The sequence below is a fragment of the Notechis scutatus genome, chromosome 6 (genome assembly GCF_049901735.1).
Source record: "Notechis scutatus isolate UNSWTSFEM ecotype Mainland chromosome 6, rNotScu1.2, whole genome shotgun sequence".
Taxonomy (NCBI): domain Eukaryota; kingdom Metazoa; phylum Chordata; class Lepidosauria; order Squamata; family Elapidae; genus Notechis; species Notechis scutatus.
The window spans coordinates 62,359,783-62,386,735 of record NC_142014.1 but is presented as its reverse complement, the minus strand read 5'-3'; the positions used below and the strand labels follow the sequence as shown (position 1 = coordinate 62,386,735).

Here is a 26,953-nt window from a genome sequence, read left to right as displayed (position 1 = left end):
TTATGAGGAAAGATTGAAGGAACTGGGTATCTTTAGCCCTAAAAAACAATCACTGATAGGGGATATGATGTCCCACATCAAATTTTTGAAAGCAAGGTCAAGGCCTTTCTTCAGAGTGCATGACATAGAATAATGGAAGGCAGATTCCAAGTGAATGTTAGAAGAAACTTCCAGAAAGTACAAGTAATTTGACAGTGGATTTAATTATCCAGAGAAGTACAGGATTCGCTTCACTGGATTTGTTCAAGCAGCTGCTTAATAAGCATCTCTTGGGAATGGTTTAATTATATTTCTGCACTGTATATAGGAATTGACAATGACCTAAACATCCACCTTCAACATTATAATTCTATGAAAGCTATGAGGCAGAGGAATATTGTTAAAGTTATTCTTTTACATCTAATGATAAATACAGCCGTGTTATCTACAAAGAGTCACGTTTCCACTTTTAATCATAAAATGAACGCCTCTGGCATTCACAACCACTTCGGTCTATTAGCCCGCATTTTTCTGCAGATCATTTAAATTGTTTATAACAGTTTCATACAGGGGGAAAAAACTATTCCTGAATTTGTTTCCACCTTATCTAAATTGATAAAAAGGTATTGGCAATATCTTTTAAAGGAGAAGATTGTTTCAGTGATGCTCTCATGGGTTGAGTACATTGCCTTCTTCAATTAGAAGATGACCAAGTGCTAGTCTTCATTTTTAGAATCAGCTTCCCAAGATGACGCAGCCTCTTTGGCTTCCCATGTTTCTATTAAAACACAAAGGAAGGCAGCATGCAAAAAGACTTCCCGTGAGGCTTTCAGTGGTGTGGGCAGCCAGGCAGACTTCAAAATCATGGAGAGATGTGTTACAAAAATAACCACAGCTTTAGCACCTTCTGCCATCTCCAGGTATAAAATAAGCTCAACCACATGAGACATGTTCATGTGTCCTTAAAATAAGGGTGTTTTTTTTTTAAAAAAATCAATACTTCTTTTACAAGGGAAGAGAATTTCTGAGCAACCAAAAGCACATTTGAGTCTGTCATCTGCACCTCTACAACTGTCTGGTTGGGTTCTGCAACCCAACAAGACAGACACCAACTTCAGAGGATAATTACGACTACAGAAAAAACAATTACATCCAGCCTGCTTCGATTGAGGACCTGTACACTGCACACGTCAAACAAAAGGGCTGTGAAAATATTTACAGACCCCTTACATCCTGGACATAAACTGTTTCAAATCCTACCATCAAAATGATGCTATAGAGCACTGCACTCCAGAACAACTAGACACAAGAACAGTTTTTTCCCAAATGCTATTACTCTGCTAAACAAATAATTCCCTCAACAATGTCCAACTATTTACTAACTCTGCATTACTATTATTATTAATCCTCTTATCATTCCTATGACCCATCCCCTCCCACTTGTGACTGTATGACTGTAACTTTGTCGCTTGTTATATCCTTACAATGTACATTGACTGTTTCCTAGTATGATTTGATTGCTTATTTGTACCCTATGACTATCATTAAGTGTTGTACCTTATGATTCTTGATGAATGTATCTTTTCTTTTTATGTACACTGAGAGCCTATGCACCAAGACAAATTCCTTGTATGTCTAATCACATTTGGCCAATAAAGAATTCATTCCTAATTCATTCATTCATTTCAGCATTGGGCTCTTAATAACAGGGCTTGAAGCCAAATTCCCCTTCTAGTAAAACTTTCAATGGTCATATTACTCCTCATTAAGGAACATTTCAAATAATCCATCACAATAATTCCAATTCAAGCACAAATAAATTATTATTCTTTCTTGGGTTACTCTATTATTCTTTCTTGGGTTACTCTATATTTGTTTGTTGTTATTATTGTTCCTTTTACTTTGGATTCTCTTGCAGATCCAAGATCCAAACATTATATGTTCCAGTAAAGAGATTATTTGCTTCTTTCTTCTGAAGGAGTTACCCAACTATACCTCTAGGCTCAATTTCCCACATTCATCCATGCATTTAATAGAAAGTCTGGAATCCACACAGCACTCCCTTTCATAATTTCTCTGAACACATGAATACTCTTCTCCACTCCATATATTCCATCTCTTCATAATGGAGAGAACTCAAAAGTATTTCAAATCACCAAAGTATCATTTGCTGTGAAAAAGGAAAGAATTTATCACAGTACAGCAATTCCAAGGGAAGACATTGTGATTTCCAGATATCTCTATGGAGCAAAGCCCTTTTTTAAAAGAAAGCAAAAACATCCCCTAAAATCAACTTTGAATATTGTTTTCATTATCTACTTATAGACCTTTAAAACAGAAGTAGATATGTTAGCCCAAAGGTCCGTTGAATAATATAATCTGTCAAAAGTTATGAACGGTTGTTGTTCTGCTGCACTATATTTTTTCCTTAAAATAATTTAGTTTAAAACACCTGCTCAAACTCAAAAATGACAATCCTACTAGCAAAAAATAATAATAACTGCTCTATAGGTTGCAAAAGCATATTAATTGGAAACCCTGGTTAAAAAAAATATCCCAAGTTCCAAGGCAGTAGATGAGAATATGACTTCTGACACAACATTTTATGAGAAGTCCTTTCACCACATTCTCCAGCTTGGAGAAAAATCATGTTCAATCCAGAAGACCACAGACTGAATCAAGATACTTATAGAGGAATAAACTGGATTTGAGCAAACTACCTCATTTTAAAGCAAACCCAAGAATCATCTGGAAAACCTGGACTAGCTTTACATGAACCATGGCCACTTTCCAAACTGTACAGTTTGAAAAGCCTGTTCATTTGACTTCAACCATGTTTCCTGTGGGGTCTGATCATATCTGATTCTGCTTCTGGCTACACCTGCTGCTTGAAGGCTGAACCTGGAAATCAGTTTTCCATTTGAGATCTCAACCGGAAAGAATTTCTCCAGATTCTTAAGGTGATCATTTAACATTCCTGTTAACATTCTACATGTATATTTAAGCTACTCCCTGGAAGGAAGAAATGGTTGCTTTTGAGCCACAATCCCCAAGATCTAACATTTTACTCTCCCGGTTTAAGATAGTTACATAAAATAAAGTTTTAGAAAAACTGTCTGGAAAGGGAAGATAATGTCTTATAGCAATTAGGGGTAATAGTTGATGGTAGCCAAAGGCAGGAGAGCATGTTTTTCCCCACAGGAATACCAGCAGCCTTCAGCCAAGTGAACCAATCCACACTGTCAGAACAGGCAGAAGCATGCTGTTACCTGAGGCTTCTTCACCTTAATGATCCAGGTGGGGGGGACAATAACAGCAGCATGAGCTCCTAGGGAACAAGGCTCCTCAATGTGTTGTAGCAGGAAACAGGTGACTTTATTGTGAAACTAGAGGGAAGAAAAGCAGAGGCCTCTGTGAAATGAAGAGTATGGAGAAGGGCAAAGGTGAGAAAGGGAGGAACCAAAGACATCAGCATTAGGAAAAAGAACATATTCCAATCTTCCTTTTCCCTTGCCTCGTAGCATTTTACGCCCAAAGAATGGGTATCTTTAAAAAGAAGAGCAACCAGGATAAACAGCCTCCCCGGGCTCCAGAGGCTCCCTGGAAGCCACAAACGGGCCCATTTCTGGCCTTCCTGAACTTTTGGGAGGCCCGTTTATCACCCTCCCAAGCCTCTGCACTTACCCGCATCTAAAACTAGCCATGTGGGGACTCCTGGGAGGGGTGGGGTGGGCGGGGCGGGGCCAGCCAGGAGTGGGATTTGGGGATTCTTTGAACTGTGCAGAATCTTAGCTAGGGGCTCTCCTGAACTCCTGTGAACCCCCAGCAGCCCACCCCTGATTTTAATCAGACCTCATTCAGAATACTGGGTCCAGTTCTGAAAACCTCACTTTAAAAAAAAAAAGGTATTGTTAAGATTGAGCAAGTCCAGAGATGGGCAACCATGCAAGGTGTGAGGGACAAAACAATATCAGGAGAGATTGAGGAACTGAATGTGTACAGCCTAGAGGACAGAAGGGAAACTGGGGAATGTGATTGAAACCTTTACATATATTAAGGATGTGAATAAGGATTTAGTAGGCAGTTATTTGCAATATTAAGCAAAAACCAAGAACATGGGGCATAACCTCAAACTGACAGGAAGAAAGTACAAAGGTAATGTTAGAGAGTATTACTTCAAAGAAAGAATAATGAAAGCTTGGAACCAACTTCCAGCAGGGGTAGTAGGTCAATCATCAGTAACTGAGTTTATACATGCTTGGGATATATAATGTACAAATGTCCATTATCTGGCAAAAAAAAAAATTACAAAAATTCAGCAAACTCAAAAGGCAGATTCAATGGGCAGACTAGGTCTTTTTCTGCCATCAAGTTTTCTATATTTCTAAAAGAGGAAGGAAATGGGAAATAAGAAGCAGAACGGACTCTATCCATAGGCTAAAATTTGCAGGATGACTTTAAAAAATGACTTACCGCTTGCTTGCACCATGAACAGCTGATAGCTACAATCTCTTTACTATGAAAGGAGAATTTTTGTTGAAATCCCTGAAATAACAAGAGTTTGTTGCATCACCAACTAACATTTCACATATTTTTTCCCAAATATAACACCTATTTCTAATAATCACACAATATATGACAGCAGCTAAAGTTGAAGCTTTGATGACATCTTTACTTTCCAAACTCATCTCAAAAAGCTCTGCTTAAGGTCTGTCAAAACTTTTGAAATAACAGCTTATTGTTACTGAATACAGAATACATAAATATTCTATATGCAATATAGGGGGGGACTTTATTTTATCAACCTGAGCCTGTAAAGACCAATCCAGAAACTTTAAGATACACAGTAACTCCAATAGCAGATAATATACAGTATGTAGCTGAGAGTTGAACTATGGAGACCTTAATACTTTCTGACCTTGGTTGTTTGTTTGCAGACTTTTCAGTACCAGACAAGGTAACATAATCAGGGCTAGTGAATGTGGTGTTTGCTCCTTGTTTATATATACATGCTAGTGTTGGTGGGCTTGTCATTTTGGTAGTTTCTTGCTTAGGTTACTGTTTACTGCTTGATTGTTTGTCTGGTGTTAATTCCTTTTTATCTAGGTTGTAAGGTTCTGGAGATGATGTGATGAGAGCATATGTTATTATTACCAGCCACAATCATATGTAAGGGTTAGTTGTTGTTTTTTGCTTATTTGGTTTTATATAAAATGTCTTCTTTTCTAAATTTTTATTTATTAAGCTTATTATATGCACAAATTATGAGAGGAGAAGTTTTACAAATATGTTATTTTTTATTTATTCATTCATTTGTTTGTTTGTTCATTCATTTATCAATCAAATTTATTTGGTGTCCATCTTGCAGTTCAAGGCAACTCTCAGCAAATATAAATAAATAGAATACTGTGAGATTACACAATGGACATGTAACTAAATCCTTTTATTAAAAAACCCAATGGATCAATATATAGTTGGTTCTATAAATCAAGGAAAGTATCCCAATTAGCAACATTAATCCAGAAGAAGTGGAGTGTGGAAACTAGAATACTAAGATAGAACCTAAAACCTTAGTGTAATGTGGGTATTTGTCAGATTTCACACCAAAAGCAACTCCAGCTAGCATACAACAATCATGGTTGCACTGTTTATAATATGTTTGCACTATTAGAAGCATCTCCTCCATTGATTTAGGATTTCTGATAAAAGATCAAATTAGATACTTGTGATACTGGCCATGCTACAACAATTAGTAATGGTGTATTGTTGTTCTTAATCTTGGACCTCATGCACACAGTAAATGTTTCTGAAATTCAGTTATAGCTCCTAGCAGTTATTGCTCTTGTATAACACAATTTATTATCTTCTGCTAATTCACATTAACACAGTTAGTTTGGTTTTTGGGAATTCAGTGAACGCATTTCAGAAACTGCAGCAACTATATAATTGATATATATATTGAGGAGCAGAGATTTGTGCTTTTTTAAGAGTAAGAAAAAGATGGTAAAATTATCTAGCTTATTAAAAAAAGTAATAATTTAAAAAATGACTTCAGAGGAATGAATGATGTGGAAAAATCAAAGATACTGCTTAGAGATAATAGAGCCATTATTCTTTTTTGCAGGTCTGAAAATTTCTTCTTCTTTTTTCAGATTTGTTAAATTGAGAACTAGAGGAACAAAGAGCATTAAATATAAGTTTACATGGAAGCAGATTTTAAAAGTCCCAGAACTTGATGTTTTTGAATATCAGACTGCTCAGATACTGTCAGAGATTAAGATGTTACATAGATTTCCACATCTTGAATCAATAACATTCTTGAGTGAGCCAAACAGTATCTATGCACTCTGATAAGGCTAATATGTCTGAGTTTCAAACATCTGAACAGCCAGTAGATAGCAGTAAAGAGGCACTGAAAAAATATTGATTCTAATTTGCTGCCACCTAATGGTAATCTGATTTTTTGCAACACAGGTCATGGCTACAACAAAGGTGGGTAAGTATCTGGCAGCCAGAAAGATACCCTTCAAAATTTGTTAGGGAGAAAAGGAATATCAAAAATGATCTGAAGTCATTAAAATCTACAGTATAGGCTTCAGTTTTAATATCTTTAAAGAGGCCGATTATGCTGCTAGAAGAAGAGACCCTAAAGACTAGAATTTATAATTATTTCTTTTACAGATTTTGATGGCATTATTTATACCTTTCCACATTGTTTACATTTCCCTTCCTGTCGCCTTCTGTGAACCCAGTGATGTCGAACGAAATTCTGTACAATAGAGAAACACCAGCAAGGAAAAGAATTAATTTAAAATGCACTCCAATTCAACCCCAACTCTATTTATAGAACATTGACCAACCTACCTATAAGAGAGTACAGACATTACCTCACATTGGCAAAAGGTAATCATGCATAATAAGATGTTCTGAAGCACATAGGGAGATCTTTTATAGTGGAAACTTGCCATGATGCTGAAAAGAAGTGGCTAAAACCTGGAGTTTTAATTGTAATATCTCTAAAAGCCATAGTAATTTTTAGACTTAGGTCTAGACCCTAGGCCAGTGATGGTGAATATTTTCGGCACCAAGTGCCCAAACAGGAACGCATGTATATGAGTGCTAGAGCGCTGAAGACCAGCTGGCCACACATGCCTGGTGTGCACATGCCTTGTTTTTGGCTGGTTTTTTGGCTGGTTTTGGCCTGAAAATGGCTCCCCAAACGGACTGGGCTTTGTCCATTTTGGGAGCATTTTCAAGATATTTGTGGCCATTTTTGGCATGAAAAATGGCCTGAAAACAGCCTGAAATATGCCCCCAAAACAGCCAAAAAACAGCCTGGAAATGGCCTGGAAAACTGCCTGGTTTTGGCCATTTTCTGGACCATTTTCTGAGCTGTTTTCCAGGCCATTTCCAATCTATTTTGGGGGCATTTTTCATGCCAAAATGGCTTGAAAAAAGCCTGAAAAATGCCCCCCAAACAGCCAGAAAATGGCCTGGAAAATGGCCTGGAAAACAGCCTGGAAAACAGCCTGGAAAACTATCAGTTTTTTGGCCATTTTCAAGACATTTTGGGCCATTTTCTGAGCTGTTTTCCAGGCCATTTCCAGGCCATTTCCAGACCATTTTTTCATGCCAAAAACAGTCTGAAAAATGGCCTGAAAATGGCCCATAAATGGCATATTTGGGGGGGGGGGATTTTTTGGACTGTTTTCTCATGCTCCAGTGCCTGCAAAGACCAGCTGTCTGGCATGCCAGAAAGCACAAGAGAAGCTGGTGATGGTGAGTGTGCCCACTGAGAGGGCTCTGCGTGCCACCTCTGGCATGTGTGCCACAGGTTCACGATCACTGCCCTAGGCCATAGGACTTCTTAACCTTTTGAAATATGATGCCTTTTAGATGTGTGAGATTAGAACTCCCATACTAATTAATAATCCATTCTAATTATTTCTGAGAAATTTTTCTTTCCAGTCCTTCCCAGTTATTAGCACCAAATAGACTCCATGCCTCTCCATGCCTCACACAACACTCTAATATGATTATAGAATAAAGCTCTATTCTGCATTTCACAATGCACAAAATTATATGGGCTGAGTTCAATTTGTCTCCTTTTTGCCTTTGTGAGGAAACTCATTTTACTTCCATAGTGAAGAGCACTTTATCAAGGTAAAAAACATCTTGCATAAGTCTATTAAGCACTCAGTGTCGGGCCCAAAATGACAAATGACATGTGGTGATTCTTTCAAGCTGAGTTCTGTATTATTCTCACAACTATAGGCAAAATCTTGCAGATTGAGAACTCCACATCTACATCTCTACTGCATCTACAATGTACTCTATAAACTATTTGGGTGATGCAGTCTTTTTCTATCTGTAGAAGAAGAGCAGGCAGAGCTGGGGGCAGAGTTAAACATGTCATCAGCTTAGCATCTTTACATTGCCACAAACAGTCCAAATCCAACCCCTCTTGAATTCCATTCACTCTTATCTGTCACCAATTTAGTACTGAACATTAGTTGACTGGATTCTTGTGTTTAGGCTTGCATAAAACTTCCGTGTTGAAACTCAACAAATGGTTCTGATCCTTTGTGCCTGACACTGTCACATATAATATTCAGATTGAGATGCCTCTTACTCCTCTGGAATGAACCCCTCCCTCCTGGGAATCCCTCTTCTTATTTCATTCCATCACACTCAGGCTCCTTAGTGATAAGTGTCATTCAGGTAAAGCTACATGTATCATTCAGAGACAAACTGTCTCCTGCCACTCACCTCTCTTGGAGATCTGGAACTGCCTTCTCGAAAAGTTGGCTTGCACCGGAAGTTAATCTGTCAGGAGGGAAGCAAACCAAAAAAAAAAACACCAAACAATAATGATTACCAAATTGTCACTAGAACAATCAAGCAGAAAATCCACAACAAACATCACAAATTGCTCCAGGCTATGATAATTCCCCAAACTAACTTGCTCCATGTTACAAATTGTTATTTCCTCAAATTTGGTATTAGGGATAATAAAAGCAATAGAACCAGAAAGCCAAAATAAAATACTGAAGACAAATGAGAAAGCAGAAAACACATTTGATTTGATAGCTACATTTAAGTGGCAGATTTTCAAAGTAATTTTCAAGTCATTTCTAGGCAGTTCAGGATATGTCATTTATATTGCCAGAACTCAAATGCCCATAGTGCCAGAAAACAGATATATGGAGGTATGAAATGACTACTTTATAAAAAGCATAAAGAAATATTATTGACATGCAGTAGTTATACCATATTTGATGTGATAAATGGAATGAAGTTTCCTTTGAATGTATTGAACTTTTCAGCTCACTCCAAGCATTTTTTAAAGTGAGGATATTATGAACACAAAAAGAGGAAAGGAATGGATGCACTTAACTTTATTCCCTCAACCACCTCCATGTGCAGAGAGAACATTTTTCCTCTACAGAAATTCTCAATGTAATTTTAAACTGCATTTTGTGGGGAATAACGCTAAGGGAAGAAGCACAGTCCCTTCCTGGTGTCCCTCTTTCCATGTACAATATATATTTTATTTATTTATTTTTTTATTTATTTGATTTGTCAATTGTTTACAAGATAATAAGTACAAGTGTATACATAGTTGTGAATATATGAAATGGGTACATATAAGAAAAATAAAAGAATAAGAGAAACAATAGGACAGGGACGGTAGGCACGTTGGTGCGCTTGCACGCCCCCTACAGACCTCTTAGGAAAGGGGTGAGGTCAATAGTAGACAGTCTAAGGTTAAAGTTTTTGGGGTTTGGGGAAGAGACTAAAGAGTCGGGTAGAGTATTCCAGACATTGACCACTCTATTGCTGAAGTCGTATTTCCTGCAATCAAGTTTGGTGCGGTTTACTTTGAGTTTGTATCTGTTGTGTGCTCTTGTGTTGTTATGGTTAAAGCTGAAGTATTCATTGACAGGTAGGACATTGCAATGTATGATTTTATATACCATGCTTAAGTCGGACCGAAGACGGCGTAATTCGAGGTTTTCTAGTTTTAGAATTTCGAGTCTGGTGGCGTAAGGTATTCTATAACGGGTAGAAGAGTGGAGAACTCTTCTTGTGAAATACTTCTGGACTTTCTCAATTGTGTTAATATCACATACGTGATAAGGATTCCAGACTGATGAACTGTATTCGAGTATTGGTCTAGCAAATGTTTTGTATGCTCTGGTTAGTAGTGAGATATTACCAGAGAAAAAGCAACGTAGGATTAGGTTAACAACTCTTAATGCCTTTTTGGCTATGTAGTTGCAGTGAGCTCTAGCACTTAGATCATTAGAGGTGAGTATTCCCAGGTCCTTTACAGAGCTTGGGTCATCAACAAGACAGTGATAGATTTCAAACTAGAAGTGTATGCAAGGGTGAGATTCAAAAATCCCAACCAGTTCTCTGCCCAGTTGCTGGGTGAGCGTGGCCTACTGGAACTTCCAGGAGGGCCAATTTTCACCTTCCCCAGAGTTGAAGGCTTCCATTTGGCCTCTGGGAGGGCGAAAATGCTTACCCTGGGCTCCGGAGGCTCTCCAGAAGCTGGAAACAGGCCCATTTTCAGACTTCCATAACTTCTGGAAGGGCTGTTTTTCACCTTCCCCAGAGTCCAGAGGCTTCCCTCGGGCCTCTGGGAGGGTGAAAACGGCCTCCCCCAGGCTCTGGAGGCCCGGACTTCCGGACTTCTGGAGCTTCTGGGAGGGCTGTTTTTCACCCTCCCAGAGCCTCCGCGCAGAAACTCCACTTACCTGTATCCAAAACGGGCTGCGTGGAGACTCCTGGGAGAGGAGGGGCGGGGTGAGTGGGGCCGGCCAGTTGGTTCAATTACCAGTTCGGTGAACCAGATGTAAATTTAGCATCCGGTTTGCTCAAACTGGCCCAAACCAGCTGAATCCCACCCCTGAGTCTTTATAATGGGAGCTACGAAGACATTCTTTGGTTGATAAGGCTAAACAATTTTTCCAGTACTCAGTGCCATTTGATTCCACTGCTTTTGCCACCCATGGCCATGTCCAGTTTCTGGGGTAGGATACAAGCACATACATGGGAAGAATCACTCATCTGTGTGAAGCCGGATTTCCCAGGTGGATGGAGAATGCCTCCATGCATAAATGTAGTGTCTTCTTTTGTAATATGCTCAAAGCATGATAGTCAGAGACACTGACAGGAGGATACATTTCATTACCCAAATATGCTGATGGTGCACATGTATGTGTACATAGTGATAGTATGTGTACATAGGAATGAATGAATGAATGAATGAATGAATGAATGAATGAATGAATGAATGAATTCTTTATTGTCCAAGTGTGATTAGATACCCAAGGAATTTGCCTTGGTGCATATGCTCTCAGTGTACATAAAAAGAAAAGATACATTCATCAAGAATCATAGATACAACACTTAATGTTAGTCATAGGGTATAAATAAGCAATCAAATCATACTAGGAAACAGTCAATATAAATCGTAAGGATACAAGCAATAAAGTTACAGTCATACAATCACAAGTGGGAGGAGATGGGTGATAGGAATAATGAGAAGATTAATAGCAATGCAGAGTTAGTGAATAGTTGGACAGCGTTGAGGGAATTATTTGTTTAGCAGAGTGATGGCATTTGGGAAAAAACCATTCTTGTGTCTAGTTGTTCTGGTGTGTGGAGCTCTATAGCATCTAGAGAACATCAGCTTATTTGAAGAGGATCATAGACATCTCCCCCAAAAATTTCAAACCTTTTTCAAATGCAACATGACAATTTTCCTCAGAAAATATTATATGCTGTAATAGTTAAGGTAAAAGCGTACAAGGAGGACAAAACTTCAAATACTCCCCTGAATGATTTTGAGTCAATCAATAGAAGATAATATTTGTAGCTCAAGGTTGAACTGGGAGGTCCTTAATGGTCTCTGAGTTTGGTGGTTCTCTTGTAGATGTTTCATTAGTAGCAGTAATGAAGCATCTGCAAGAAAACCACCAAGCTCAAAGAATACCAAAGACCCCATAATCTATATGTATCATCTAGCAAATCTCATGGTAGTTTATTTGTGGTGAGTAAAAAACATAAAGCGTTACCACCCACTGGTACATCTACATTATTCCATGAGATAATAACAGGAATGGACAATTTTTTGGGTGACTCAGAGGTACATTTAATATAGTTTGCAAAGCTTAGAATGACATTGGGTGAAACATACAAAATAGTTCAAAATGTTAATAAATTATGCCACTAGCTTTCAACAATAGAGATCAGGAAAAACTGCAATGAAGAGGCTGTAGGGTTTCATGTGAGATAAATAATAATAATTGAAGGGAAGAAAATGAGGTCCTATACGATATTCTCTTCCATACCAGGATAATGCTTTCTACAGAAAGTCTTGTTTACCAACGATTCTCATTGATTACAGTGTCTGATGAAGGACCTACCTTTCTTTAGTACATTCTCTTTTAACTGAATATTTTTTTTATTTAGTTTTGTCTCTTGTTAGCTACTCTATTTTAACCATTTCACTGTATTTTTAATGGATTGGCTTTTACTCACAATCCTTTGAGATTAGATTGGAAGGTCCACAGCTTGTAAAATGGCCTGTGCAAAATATAAATGGATCAATAGCAACATGTGTAATGTAAAATACTTTGCAACAAACATTGCTATTCCTATAAAATCCTGGCAATCATTATCCTCTTTTAATGATCCCATAATCCCTTGCAGGGTGGAGTCTGGGAAACTGAATGAAGCTGAATATTTACTGGCCAGATGCCCTGTCTGTCGCCAATGTGTGGAGTTATATTCGGCAGATATATGCTCAGTGCGCCCAGGGAGAGAAATATCTGCCTCCACCTAGGATCGAACTCACAGCCTCCTGATTGTGAGGCGAGAGCTCCATCTCTAGCCCACCACACCACTCTACAAAATCATGGCAATGCAGGTAAAAATTCCAACATAGGGGCACCTGCATCACCTGTGTGATATTACTAGATGTTATTAGGAGAGAGAAGTAAAGGAGAATGAGATAGCAGACGTGCAATCTCTTGCTAAATATTATTAAATTAAATGTAATAAAATATTTTCAGTCAATTCTCCAAAGACCACAAAGCCAAGGACTGAGAAAATATAATTAATCTCCTTCTGAATTCTCTTCACATTTCAGGATGAATATTTAAGATATGATTCTATTTTGCAATTTGGAAATTGCTCAGATATATTCATTTTCTTTCTCCCAGAGAAGCTCACAGCTTACACAGTTTACAAGAAATGAATAGAATTTTAAACAAAATTAGAATAAAACATGTTATCCTTAAAAACAAAGACAAAAAAATAAATCAAATTCCTAAGTGTTCTAGACCTATAGAGTTCCTGGAGAATGTGAGTAAACCCTCTCTTGTTAATAATTATTTATTTAAAATTATTTGTCCAATCACAATATAAACCTCTAAGTGGCTCACACAACAAAACATCATCAAATCTCCTAACTATAAATTCATATAAAATTATAGTGAAAATACTATTCATTTCAGGAATGCATAATGATAAAAGTACTAATTTTAATAATCTGCTTTAAGTGTTGCTTTTAATTTCTGATAGCTTGCTAGATCATATCACAGTAAAAATGCTATCTAAAATATAATATTGTTTAAAATTGCATTTTAAACTCTAGGCACTCAATAGAGTAGATTACTTATCACTACAAGATAAGTTTAAGGGAGATTTAAATAATGAGCTGGCTATAAATTTTCCTCATAAACTAATTTAGATTAACATAGTTTATGGAGAAAAGAAACCCCACAACCAGCTTACTATTAAAACCTCATTTAATTGAGTGGCAATAGCTGATCTAAGTCGTTTATGACTATATTCATGATGAATTCCTTGAGACACCTTCAGTAACAAATTTGTAGGGCAAGATATTTGTGATTTCTGCTAAAGGTCATCAAGAAAATTGGACCAATGTGGCTTTTTAGAATCTCCAGCTTTTTAGAACTTGAAGTTTCTTCTCTGCCTAGCATTTTTTTAAAAAATATGCATTTTGATGACACAAACACACATCTGCAATGTAGACTAGCGTGCACAATTAAGACATCCCTTCATGCAACCGACAAATCAGCAATTGAAAATAAAAGCCTATGACACAAGGTATTCATTGCTCTTTTGTGTGCCACAAGTCTATTTGTTCTTGGTAATCAAAACAAAATTACCATCATTTTATTTACAAAAAAGAAGACGAATGCTTCTTTTTTGTTAATTAAAAAAAATAACATTGCCTTTAGTCTTGCCTGCTCCACAAAGCTTATACAACATTTATATGTAATAGAAACTTGTATTTTTTTTCAAATCAATTAAAAATCAGACTCTGCAGCATGATAAAAGGCCCTGATTTCTGGCATGAGATTTCATCAGGAAAAGGCTAGTTTGTGATGCTATACCCAACCTGTTCCTCACTAGAAAAAAAAAAGTAACCAAAACAAAATTATTCTTTAAAATATCACAGGACATTGTTCTCCTTGCAGTAAATAGGATTTGGTCACTCTTCTACAGTTGAAGGTTTGTAGAGATTCTCAGTCATCCAAGTCATGCTTGTCCCAGAGGTGCTTTGTCCCAAAGGGGCCTTGAGTTTGGCACCCCTTCTCTAAAAGGATGCAGGTTACCAGCTGTACGCAAGGAATATAAATCCTTCCATTCCCACTATTCTGTCAGAGCTGAAGAAGCTTCTTCGGTGAGAAGTGAAATGTCTTCAAAATTAAAACCATGAAAGTCCAATTGCCTCCTGAAAAGGCACCTTGGGGGTCTCCTATAGTTGATTGCTTCCAGAAGATATATCAGAACATCCTTGTCATATTTGCCAGTGACTACAGAATAACCACAGTAATGAAATCTAGCATTTGCTTTATGGAACAAAACATCATATATATTGTGTTAACTCATAATCCCTTCTATATGTTAGATGAAAACCATTGCTCAAACTGGGCTTGTCTCTACCATTAGGCAGAATGGACCAAAACTAAGAAAGTAGGAATGATCAAACTGTCTGCGCTATATGGTCTGCCCTGCAACACAACTTATATTATAAGTTAATTAACTTCACCAATATTAATATTGATATTAAATATTGATATTAAAGGCTAATTAACTTCACATCCAGTTAGCTTTTGTATGTGAGGGGTATTGACACTTTGCCCATTACTCTCTATACCCTGACCAAATAAGAGGTGCAGGGGAACATCATCGTTTACAGCAGCCAAAAGAAAAATGGTCATGGTATGTGAGACTGGCCTTGGGAAACAAGAAGAAAATGGGTCAGAGCCTAGGCAACAAGAGGCAGCTGAGCCCCCAGAAGGAATGGGATAATGGCAAACATCTCAGAAGGTACCTGTGCTGTCCAGCCAGTATATAGCTAATAAGGAATGGGGATAGGTAGTTAGGAATTGGGAGCTATCCCTTTAAGGGAAGGCATCCTGGGAAATGTAGTCCATGTCATGTGATCACTGAATAGACCCTTGGTGGGTTGGGGGAGGTTCCTTCACTCTTGCTCAGACTCCAGCATCGTGCTGACATCTCTCCCCTTTGCTCCACTACTATGGGATGAAAGATCACTATCCTTTTTACTCCATGAAGTCAGCTATGCAAAGAATTGGACATTGAGATGAATCTCGACGTAACTGTGAGTTATATATGAGGATGCCTGATGAACCAATAAAGAGACTTTGTATGGATGCCTTTGTGGAGTTGAAATCTGTCTGCCTTTATACATTCAGCCAGTAATTATAAAGGGCAGAACAGTACCCTTCCTTAGTTTCTTGGATTGCAAAGATGAGGGAGGAGAAATGTACTCTCAAACTTACAAAATTCTGTTAATTGGCCTTACAATAAAGTTAGAGTTGGGACTGGACCTTGACTGGACTACCTTGGAGAGCTGACAAAAAGCAGAAGAATTCAATAAAAAATGAATAGGGTGAGAGCTGTATTACTCTATTGCATGGTCCTCAACCTCTGGGCCGCAGACAACTACTGGGCCATGAGCTATTCAGAACTGAAATGTGGAAGCAGCAGATCACACACATCTGCGTGCATCCTCACTTTCCCGAGCAGTGAGAAAGCATGTGCATGCATATCTACCACTCACGCAAATGGAGCTGTATGAGTACGTGTGCAATTGCCAGCCATTCTGATGAACCATCCCTTCTCCCTTCCACCAGTGTTCCTCAAAGCTGGAAAGGTTGGGGAACTCTGGTCTATTGTGTAAAAAATTAGGAGGGGTCTGGTAGCACCTTTTTCAACTGGCACATTTTATTTTTTAAAAAAGCATAAGGTTTTATGAGCTACTGCCCACTTCATCAGATGCACGGACGGATAGAAATTTGGATTTTTAACACAATATAATTACTAATTGATAAGGCTCTTGTAATTTGTCTCACATATAGCCTGTATCCGCATAAGCTACCATCTTCTCCGCTCTTTCTCTCCCCATCCCCCACTCCATTTTTGCATCTAACAGAAGTGAGCTGCGGTTTATGGCTTTTAATAAAATGTGTGAGTCAGAAAAGGTGTTACTAGATTCTTTGTGTAAAACTGAATACAAGTTACAGCCATGGTGACTGTTGTAAATGAGGGAGTGGAAACTGGGCATATAGAATGGTTGCACTTTAGCCTAAATCTCACTTTAGATGTTGTTTCGATTTCTAAACAAATGTTTTTGTTGAAGTGTGTTCTTTGCCACATCTAGGCCAGCAGGTGGCATCATCTTACCTTTTCCAGTTGCTCCATGCAGGCGTTGTGGACCACAATCTTGCAGGCAGCGCATTTTCTTCGGACAGCTGATTTCTGAAACATTAACAGAAGAAAAACAAAGCAAAGGGAAGTGTCCATTTATCCCAGGAGGTGTATGTATAATAAACATTCTCTATTCTTAATTTCTTTATACTCAAAATACATGTGCAAAAATGTATATTCAATAACAAAATGATGACTTACTCAGTTTTTATTCTTTTTGCCAGACAAAAAGAGCAAAGTTTTGCTATGATCTATTTCCCCAAACCCTATCTATCTATCTATCATCTCTCTCTCTCTCCTATTTTTTCTCCAGAGAAACCCTGTGAAGTTGGTTGTATGACATGATAGTACCTGGCCCAAAATAACTCATTGAATTTCCATGACTGATATGAATTTAACCTACACTTCCAAATTATAATCTTACTACATCACACTGGCTTAAAGCAAATAAAATGAAACTGTGAAAATTATTCCTATTCAGGTCTGTTGAATACAGAGTAAGTCTGGCCCCAGTAGCTCTTCATCTGAACATGGAAGTGAAAACAACAATATAACCATTTTTTCATCCACAATCTCCAACCTACAAGTTAGTCAAAGCAAATATAATCACTGCTATTTGGGGTGATGTATTTTAAGGAAGAAATATTTCAGAGTCCCTTTGCTAAATGCACTGCTTTTGTATGCTGGCATGGGTATGCTTCCTAAAATACATAAATCAAGAAACATCCACGTGGAATAATAAAGAGGTTTTTAAAAATTTAACCAATTTGTTTTTTGCCAAAAATTATCAATTGCGTAATAGTGAATTTGCATGCAAGGGAAGCCTGTAGATATGAATGCAATCATATACACTCAGTAATTGTACAAGGACACTGCAGGGCAGGTGCTAATGATAAGAGGCAGGTGCCTGTTCTTATTTGCCTTCACTTCATTTTTCAATTGACTTCTTTCATGGTCTAGTGCAGGGGTGGGATTCAATTTTTTTAACAACCGGTTCTGTGGGCGTGGCTTAGTTGGTGGGCATGGCTTGGTGGTCATGTGACTGGCTGGGCATGGCCAACTCAACATCACTCACATCGAGGCATGCATCTCCTCGCCTGGCCTCTCATGACTGTGGGGATGCTGCAATAGTCGTAAGTGTGAAAAATGGTCATAAGTCACTTTTTTCGGTACCATTGTAACTTTGAATGGTCACTCCACACAAGCAAAGTACCAGCAAAGGAGGAAAAAAACTCCAGAGAAGTTCCAGAGACAGGAAGTCTAGTCCTGCCAAGAATGTAATTAGAGTTAATGGAGAGGCAGTTTCTGTAAGCAACACCAGAATGTTTCCTTCCTGCCTTTCTTACAGGATTAGGCCAATAATTTCTTCTAACAACCAGTTCTCTGAACTGCTTAGAATATTAACAACCGGTTCTAGCAAATAGGTGCGAACCTGTAGAATCCCACCCCTATATAAAATATATAATGATGAAGGTGCTATTAACAGCTCTCTACTCAGTAGATAAAGCAGCATGTACCTTACTTTGTAAATAAGATAATATTTTATTTGGAGCAGTCCACTCCAAATCTGTGGGTAGGACCTAGAGGGTTCCATACTTCTGATCTATAGATCATCTATCCATCACCTTGCCAATATAAGGCCTCTCTGCATTAATGATACATCAAAATGACAGAATGATACTATAAAACCATCCTTGGACTACAATCTTATAGAGGAAATCATGCCACATCCAAATTTTGGGTTTAGATGCTTGACATACAACTTACAACACCGATTTAACGTGTGTTGTACAATCTTCCCTTAATAAATTGACCCATGTTGGCCAAACATTTTAGCTCAAAATTCAACATTATACAATTTCTTACAATAACATAAGCTTCCAATTAATATAGTTTTTGCTATTTTAGATTTGTTTCTCCACCCATCTTTCATTATAGTTGTTCTTCTACCTGTATCATCTCTTATATTTTTAAAAAAATATAAAATGATAATACGGAGGGGGGAGAGAATGGTCCTATGAATTGCTAGAGTAAAAATCCTCAAAGAATACTGAGAAGGAAGAGCATTTACTATAGCAATAGCACTTAGACTTATTTACCATTTCACAGTGCTTTACAGCCCTCTTTAAGCAGTTTTACAGAGTCAGCATATTTCCCCCAACAATCTGGATCCTCATTTTATCCATCTCGGAAGAATGGAAGGCTGAATCAATCTTGAGCCTGGTGAGATTCGATCTGCCAAATTGCAGTCAGCTGGCAGTTAGCAGAACTAGCCTGCAGTACTGCATTCTAACCACTGCAATACCAAGGTTCTTGATGTGGTCCTTCAGCGATTATCATTCAACCAAGTTGATAAGTTATCTGCACCCAGGGGTGCTTAGATCTGGCCTATGGGGCCTCCCTAGAAACAGCAAAACAGCCTGTGGTGCCAGTGAAAACGGAGCTCATATATTGTATGCCTTCTGCAGCCCTCTGCCAGCAAAAACAGGGCTCGAGCCACCATAAGTGCCCCTGACACAAGTAATGTTGAGCTGGCCACACCCAGCCTGGCCACACACCCCAAGCCCCACAAGGTCCAACACAACCCTGATGCGGCCCTCAATGAAATCAAGTTTGACACCCCTGGATTATAGTGTTCCATGCAATAACAGAACCATCATCAAGATTATAGCAGTAGTTTCTAAGTTAGAAATAAAATAATACAGCCAAAAATTATACGGAATGTCTTTGGGTCCTCTTTGCTGGAAAACCTCAAGTGGTTACCATATTCTATGACATCTGATGGGTCAGCCAGGTCCATCACTACCATCTCCCTCTAAGGCACCCAGAGGTACTGGCAGGATTCCACCGTGTTCCAGTGGAGAGAGTTCACAGTGTATATATACACTGGAGTGATTTACTGAAGAAATTCTGAAAATAGGACACTCACTGAGAATTTAACTTGGCAGCCTTCCTCTCCCAGGTAACACAGATCTCCAGATACATTGGTCTCCAGCCAGAGATGTTCACCATTTATTGCATTTTCCTGGAAGAACAGAAACATAAATAGATTGCTTCTCAAACAAATTGGTAGGATCATTTCTTGGATTTTGCTAATGCTATGCTTTCATAAATTAACTACTTAACACCTTTATATTGACATTAATTATTTAATTGTAAAATATAACCAGGCTAATTGTAATAATGTTACTTTAAAAAAAAAAAAAAAATATGTTAATGTTCCATGTTTCCCAGGAATAAGTCCTATTTAACACAGTAGCTCTTATTTCTAAGTAAACGTATATAAAAACTCATTCTGTTTGAAAAGCTTATACAAATACAAAAGCTCAGCTGTTTTACAGAAATTGGCTAAAAGTCTGAAGTCAACTTTATAAACCTCTGGTCTATGTTTTGCTGTTCTTTTAACATTTTTTTTAATCCCATATTTCAAAATGCAAGGATACCCAATACAGTTGCTAATTATTCCAATCATCCAAAAGTTGTATGAAAGAGTCTGTTCAATGCATGAGTTTCATATATAAATCTGAACTTGTTTTATTGTTTGATTGCATATTTTTTGAACTGTAAGCTGCCCAGAGTCAGTGATTGAGATGGCAGCTATAGAAGACCACATCTAGAGTACTGCATCCAGTTTTGTTTACCACATTATAAAAAAGATGTTGAGACTCTAGAAAAAGTACAGAGAAGAGCAACCAGGATGATTAGGGGACTGGAAGCTAAAACATACAATGAACGGCTGCAGGAACTGGGCTTGGCTAGTCTGGTGAAGAGAAGGACCAGGGGAGACATAATAGCAGTGTTCCAATATTTGAGGGGCTGCCACAGAGAGAAAGGGATCAAGCTATTTTCTAAAGCACCTGTAGGCCAGACAAGGAACAATGGATGGAAACTGAACAAGGAGAGATTTAACCTGGAAATAAGGAGAAACTTTCTGACAATGAGAACAATTAACTAATGGAACAGCTTGCCCTGGGAAATTGTGGGAGCGCCATCACTTGAGACTTTCAAGAAGAGATTGGACTGACATTTGTCAGAAATGGTATAGGGTCTCCCGCTTGGGCCAACCCCCCGGTTGGACTAGATGACATACAAGGTCCCTTCCAACTCTGATTATCTGTTATCTGTTATCTTAATTAAAATTGCTGGAATAAAAGATAGTAGCAGGATTCACCTTTCATCCTGAAGTTCATGTAGCTACTTCATCCAGCCATCACACAATTAAGCGTATTGCAAAACTGCTTAGCAGGGCTCAAAGGTGAACTAAATAAGAATGCCTGGGTTCACACATTTCATTCAGCCACAGTGAGCTCTGTAACTCCAACCAGGGTTATTTGTAAACTATGGTTTAGGGTTAAGCATCTTGCATGATGATTTAATAAACCATGGTTACATATCTGCCATCTACCATGGTAACATAGCAGATATGGAAACCAAGCTTTTGACTCAGAAGGAAAAGTAAAAGTGCACATAAAATCTTGCTTTATCTAGGAGACATCTGATAGTCCCAAGGATCTCATTGTGTCTATCCTTTGGAGCACATTCATGACAACATTATCAAAATGCAGGTACCTCAATTGTTCCCAAATTCTTCTAAATACATACTTTCTGCTTGTCCTAATTAACATCTCAAAAGCCTCAGACAAATCATTTGTTTGCTTCAGATTCTTAAATTTGATTGATCAGTTGATTATGTGCCATCAAGTCTCTTAGGGATTCTTAGCGACCACATAATTTTTTTCCATGATGCTCAGAAGACACTCCATAATTGGCTCCCATTATAATTGGTACAAAAGAATGTGAAATGACATTTCTCTAATAGATTTTTACTGGTGTATCAATCCCATGCTTAGAAACCTGAAGCTCACAATTCAGAACAAATTTAAGAAGAAAAAATAAAGCAGTTCTGATACAAGCTTTCACAAGCATACGAAAAATCTAGATACAAATATGTGAAATAAGAAAACCCTGTTTTGTTGCACGTGTGCATACACATAAAACAGAGAGGAACATATCTATATATACCATGTACACATCAAACATGAATGCACATCAAACTGTGATACATTGCACAGAACTTACACTTTGGCTTCCACTTGGAAAAAAACCCCACAAGATTTTTGTGCCTCCCAGCCAGATGGTATCTGATAGCAAATTGCTTGCAGATCACCTGTATAGTAACCTTTTAAAACTTATTTTCAATATCCCTGATTGTTTAAACTGCTGAGTTATTAAATGCTTTTCTTCTATAAATTGTACTTGTTAAAAGGTAACTCAACCAAATGGCAAATGCATTAAGACTGCAAAAATACTTTAGCAGTAATAACCAAAGTCATTCTTTTTAGTCCAATAAAAAATATGCAATAGAAGATTTCTGAAAAACAGGAAAGCTGCAACTACCATGTCACCTTGATTGAAAAAATAGGGTTTTTTTTTAATAAAAAAGTAACATCAACAAAACAGTTGGCTTATTGCAACTCAATTGTTTAAGTCAGAAAATACCAGAGTAAACCTGTGTTGATCTCCTGTGGATTCATATTCATATTTCATAGATCTACTCATAAAACCTGTAAGTTTAAATAGATTTACTTAGCTCCATAAGTTAACTAAGTAGACTTCTTTCCTGCATGATTACAATATTTCACATAAATGTGAATAGAAAATTTGCTTCTATATATATTTATTTGCAAAAGCAAATCTGTTGAGTATTTTTACACATTGGTCACCTGACTTCATGGTTCTAAATATCCTGGCAGTTAAAAACACTATAAAGTTTGGCTGATCCAGGTTCAGTGACTACTTGAAGCTTAGCTCAAGGGAGGAGCAAGCAAGGTTCAAATCTTTCTCAAAACTGAAATGAGAACTGGAGAAGCATATTAAAAGGAAGAACATGAGGAAGTTATGTGTGTTCATAGGCCCTTTATTAGAACATTTCTATCCTAACTTTCTTGCAGAAAGCTCCAAGAAGCATAAATAAGTGAACATCAGTTGAAGTGCCATAAGTTCTTCATCTCAATCAAAATGCGAATAAACGAATAAACACAAGAGAATGTACAATCTCTATAGTAAATAATGAATACCAAAATACGTTCATAATAGTTGTGTGGCATTTACATCAGTGATATAGCATTATATCCAGGGTATTTATAAAAGGAACACCTTACACTCCATTCTAGTGCCATTCTCGGCTCCTTCACAGGTCCATTACTGATGCCCAGGTTGAGGTTTTGAACAGGAGTCAGATGTTGAAGCCCAGACCTGGAGATTGCTTTCCTGTAAGAGAGGGATAAACAGATAGAAATTTAAAATGATTGAATTTGCCATCCTATTTCACACACGCACACTCTTAATCTGCATGTGAAAAGCATTTTTAAAAGAAACCATTTATTAATCATGTACCACTTCATCAGCAACCAGGGCTGAGCCCTTTTCATGAAATTACTTGGATGTACAATGTTCTTAATTAAAATTGCTCTCTGTATAAATTCAGTTGAAAGAAATATCCACTGGCCTGATCAGAAATTTGTTCTGAGCCAGCAATAACATAACATTGTCCTTTAGCCAGGAACTGAGGTAGTTGTGAGTACAACAAAGCATTGGTTTCATTCAATTTCATTAAATTCAGTAAATTTCATTAGGGTTTTCTAGATCTTTTTTGCTATATCCCCATTAGTTTTGGCTGGTTTTCATTATGAACTGATTTTGTCTAACTGGTCAACGTTGCTATTTAAATTTAATTCATGACAATTTCATGTTTTGTGTTTTTATTGGACCTTCACTGAGCTGTATTAACTGGAATCTAAACAATCTAAAATTCCCACAGAAACAGTATTACTTTGTACAATTGGTCAGCGTGCACTGCAATCTATAATGTCATCATATGCATCATGACATCAGTATACAAACAATATGAATTTTGTAATTTGTGTTGATCACATCACTATACTTTAAATCACCATGGCAGTAATCACATTTCTGCAGCAAGAAAATTGTTTAAAGGAAAGATTCTATGCTTGTTGCTATTCTCCTGTTTCAGAAGCTGTTCAGTCTAAGTATTTGAAGGCCCAGCTCCATATCCTTGTTCAATTCAGCTTGGTTGCATTTTTCTTGGGGCCTACCTGAGAATTTGCCAACTTGGATCTTGGCTGAAGCAAATCCTTTAGGGTGCATCTCTGATTCACCTCACCCAACTGAAGAGACAAATTGATTCTATCTAGAATATTACGGTGTCTCTCACTCCAGGTAATATCGTCTCCTAGCCCAGGTAAAGCTTTAATCAAATTCAAACAGAGGTTTTAGATTCATAAAATGACAGGGCCAAAAACCAATTTTTATTTTTGTACAATTGCAGGTTCTCCATGGATAATTCCTAGCTACTTCTATAATATCCTGAATATTTCATACAGGAGGCTTTTCACCAGGGTTGGTTTTCTGCTGGTTCGGCCCGGTTCTGCTGAGCTGGTAGCAGCGATGAGCAGCAGAGACCAAACCGGTTCTCTCCTCCGCTCCGTTGTTGGGCCCACCTGCCCGCCTGGGCTCCCATACTCAGCTTTATCCTCTGCTTTTGAGGCGCAGCTGCTTTGCGCGGCACAGCAGAGTCTTGAACAGCAGCTGCTGAAGCGACCAGGAGAGTGCAGGCTTGCAGGAGGTGAGTTGGAACGCCTCTGCGCCTGCGCAAACGCCTCTGTACATGTGCAAAGTGCGCCTTTAGCACACGCGCGCCCACCAAGCTACGCCCACGAAACTGGTAATAAAACTTTTTGAATCCCACCGCTGCTTTTCACCTTGGCTTATATTGATATATTTTATAGACAAATATACTAATCTCCCAAACAACAACCATACCTATTTCTGTTCAGGTACAAAGGTACAGTCAATAATCTAATATTATTATACTTCTGACTGTCCCAATGATGACATCTGATGTTCATAAAACTGATTTAGCAGAATGTTTAGTTGTCTTTCTGTTCAAGAAACTACAATTATCCTTTCATAAAACCTAACTTGGACAACCTCTACAAAAATTGCCAAATTTCTTGCAATAGCCCTGGCTTGCAGCTCCTGACTGATATTCTCTTTTCACTACCGTTTAATGGGAATTGTCCTTTATTTTAAATTTTATATATTTGGGTTTTATTGGCATTTCTCTATTTTAAATTCTGCATTTGTGTTGTTTTGTTCTGGGAGAAAAAATAAAAGAAAATTAACATACATCGCATTCATATCTCTTTCCACATACACAGATCCTTATTTTTGCCTATTTGTTCTAGTAGTTCATTTTGAACTCACATATAAGCTTGCAAAATACATCGTTTTTTGTAATTCAAAGGAGATAAATGTAGTTTCTTGCCAAGATCTCACATATTATTAGGAAAAGCATCATGTAAAGTCCCTTCCAACCTAGCTAGAATGGATAGTTAAACAATCTTTCGGCAGTTATTTTAGTCTCTCACTCTCTAATCTCCTCTGTAGAAACTCCACGTATGCTTTTTATAGTGCCAAGGCTGTACCTATTCCTGTACTCTTCCCGTTCTATTTATATATTGCATGGATGTAGAGTTCTTCCTCCTCTTTCTTCCCTTTTCTCCAGATCTGCCAGTTTATGTGGTTATGAGGCTTGTAATCAGCTTCCCCAGCCTAATTATCAAGTACTAAAAACATGACATAAATACCCATTACTGAAATAAGTCTAACTGCTTGGCAGATATTTTGTGCGTAATAGTAATGTGCTTTTCTTGCTGTAACATATTGTTGAGAAATCATTTTGACTGAACACTACTAAACAAATAGCTTCAAATGATCTATTTTAAAATGCCTCTGAGATTGCGTTCATGCCAATACGTGTCTGTCATCACAAGAGAAACATCAAAAGTGTTCCTGGAGCTCACATGCTGTCGAATCCAAACCCAAAGACAACACAGTGAATTCCAATTCTTAATTTGCTTACACCGAATAGACAGAAGCTTGCCAGACTAAAGCTATATAACCTTCTAAACTAATATAGATTACCTGGAGATTCTAGGGCAGTGGTGGCTAACCTTTTTGGGGTCCTGTGCCATCACAGTTCTAGGGTGTGACTCCCCTGTATCTTTTCTTCCCTCTGCCACCCAGTTCAGGACTTAGCAGCCTCTTATTTTGGACTCCCTCTGGAATGTACAGCCTCCATCCTAGGAAACCATGGTGCTCCTGCCAAAATTGTCCCCCACTCTTTCTCCAGGTGCACACTCCAAAGACAGCAAACATGAAAAGGCATTCCTTCATTAGAATTGCCTTGTACTATGTTCAAATGACAAAAGTAAGAGCTTACAAGTTCTTCCCTGATGCTGGCAAAAAAATAATGTGCCACCAGGAGTACAGGCCCTGGAGTACACCCCCAGGAGGGCTCCCACACACCATTATTTTCAGAATCTCGGATTCCCTGTTAATATCCAACGTCTGCTTTCCTGTAAGTCAACTGCCCCCAGTTGGGCATCCTCTAACTATGAGGCTGTGTGGTTTGGAATTATATTCAACTGAAGAATAGCAATTTGAGGAAAGCTGATATGACATACATCTCAGTGAGTTGCAGCCAGGGACGTCATGTCTAAGGCACTAAAACAAAACATAGTTAGGTCTTGGTTAGTTATTGAATGAGAGGCTAGGAGACTATGCCCTGGCTGTAGGTTAGTTTGGAAAATTGAAATGATATCTTAGAAGAAAGAGTTGGGAAACCATTTCTGTGTCGTTGCCCAGGAAATAGCATGAACCATCCATGAATCCATCAGGGGTTAACCTTGCTACTTTTAAAAAACCTACTTCTTCTATCATATATCACATGAAAGATTTTGTCTGGATTTACATAGTGTCCTAAACCATAACATGATTTATTTGAGTCTGGCACATTGAATCCAGCCACTGTGATTGGTAAGCATAAATTATGGCTTTGTTTCATAGATTAGAATATAGTTTGCCCTCAACTTACAACAGTTCCGTTTGATACCGTTCAAAGTTACAAGAGCCCTGAAAACAGTGACCGTTTTTCACACTTGTGACCATAGTACAGGGGTCCCCAAACTTGACAACTTTAAGACTATGCTGGCTGGAGAATTCTGGGAGTGGAAGTCTACAAGTCTGCCAAGTTTGGAGACCTCTGCCATGGTCATGTGATCCACAAGTCAGTCAAGTTTGGAGACCTCTGCCATGGTCATTAGATCAAAAT

At 38.0% G+C, this 26,953-nt stretch overlaps 1 protein-coding gene across 2 annotated transcripts in view; it reads right to left on the bottom strand.

Annotated features, from left to right (window-relative positions):
* The window catches only part of DGKI (diacylglycerol kinase iota), a 287,785-nt gene that overhangs the window by 140,012 nt on the left and 120,820 nt on the right, over positions 1-26,953 (bottom strand). For both annotated transcript variants that reach the window (XM_087968515.1, XM_087968516.1), the window contains 7 exons: positions 22,920-23,028; positions 19,688-19,783; positions 16,735-16,809; positions 8,749-8,805; positions 6,683-6,748; positions 4,453-4,524; positions 3,249-3,365 (listed from right to left, as the gene is read on the bottom strand). In XM_087968515.1, the coding sequence (XP_087824641.1) occupies positions 3,249-3,365; positions 4,453-4,524; positions 6,683-6,748; positions 8,749-8,805; positions 16,735-16,809; positions 19,688-19,783; positions 22,920-23,028 (592 nt within the window). The remainder of the gene's footprint in view (positions 1-3,248; positions 3,366-4,452; positions 4,525-6,682; positions 6,749-8,748; positions 8,806-16,734; positions 16,810-19,687; positions 19,784-22,919; positions 23,029-26,953) is intronic.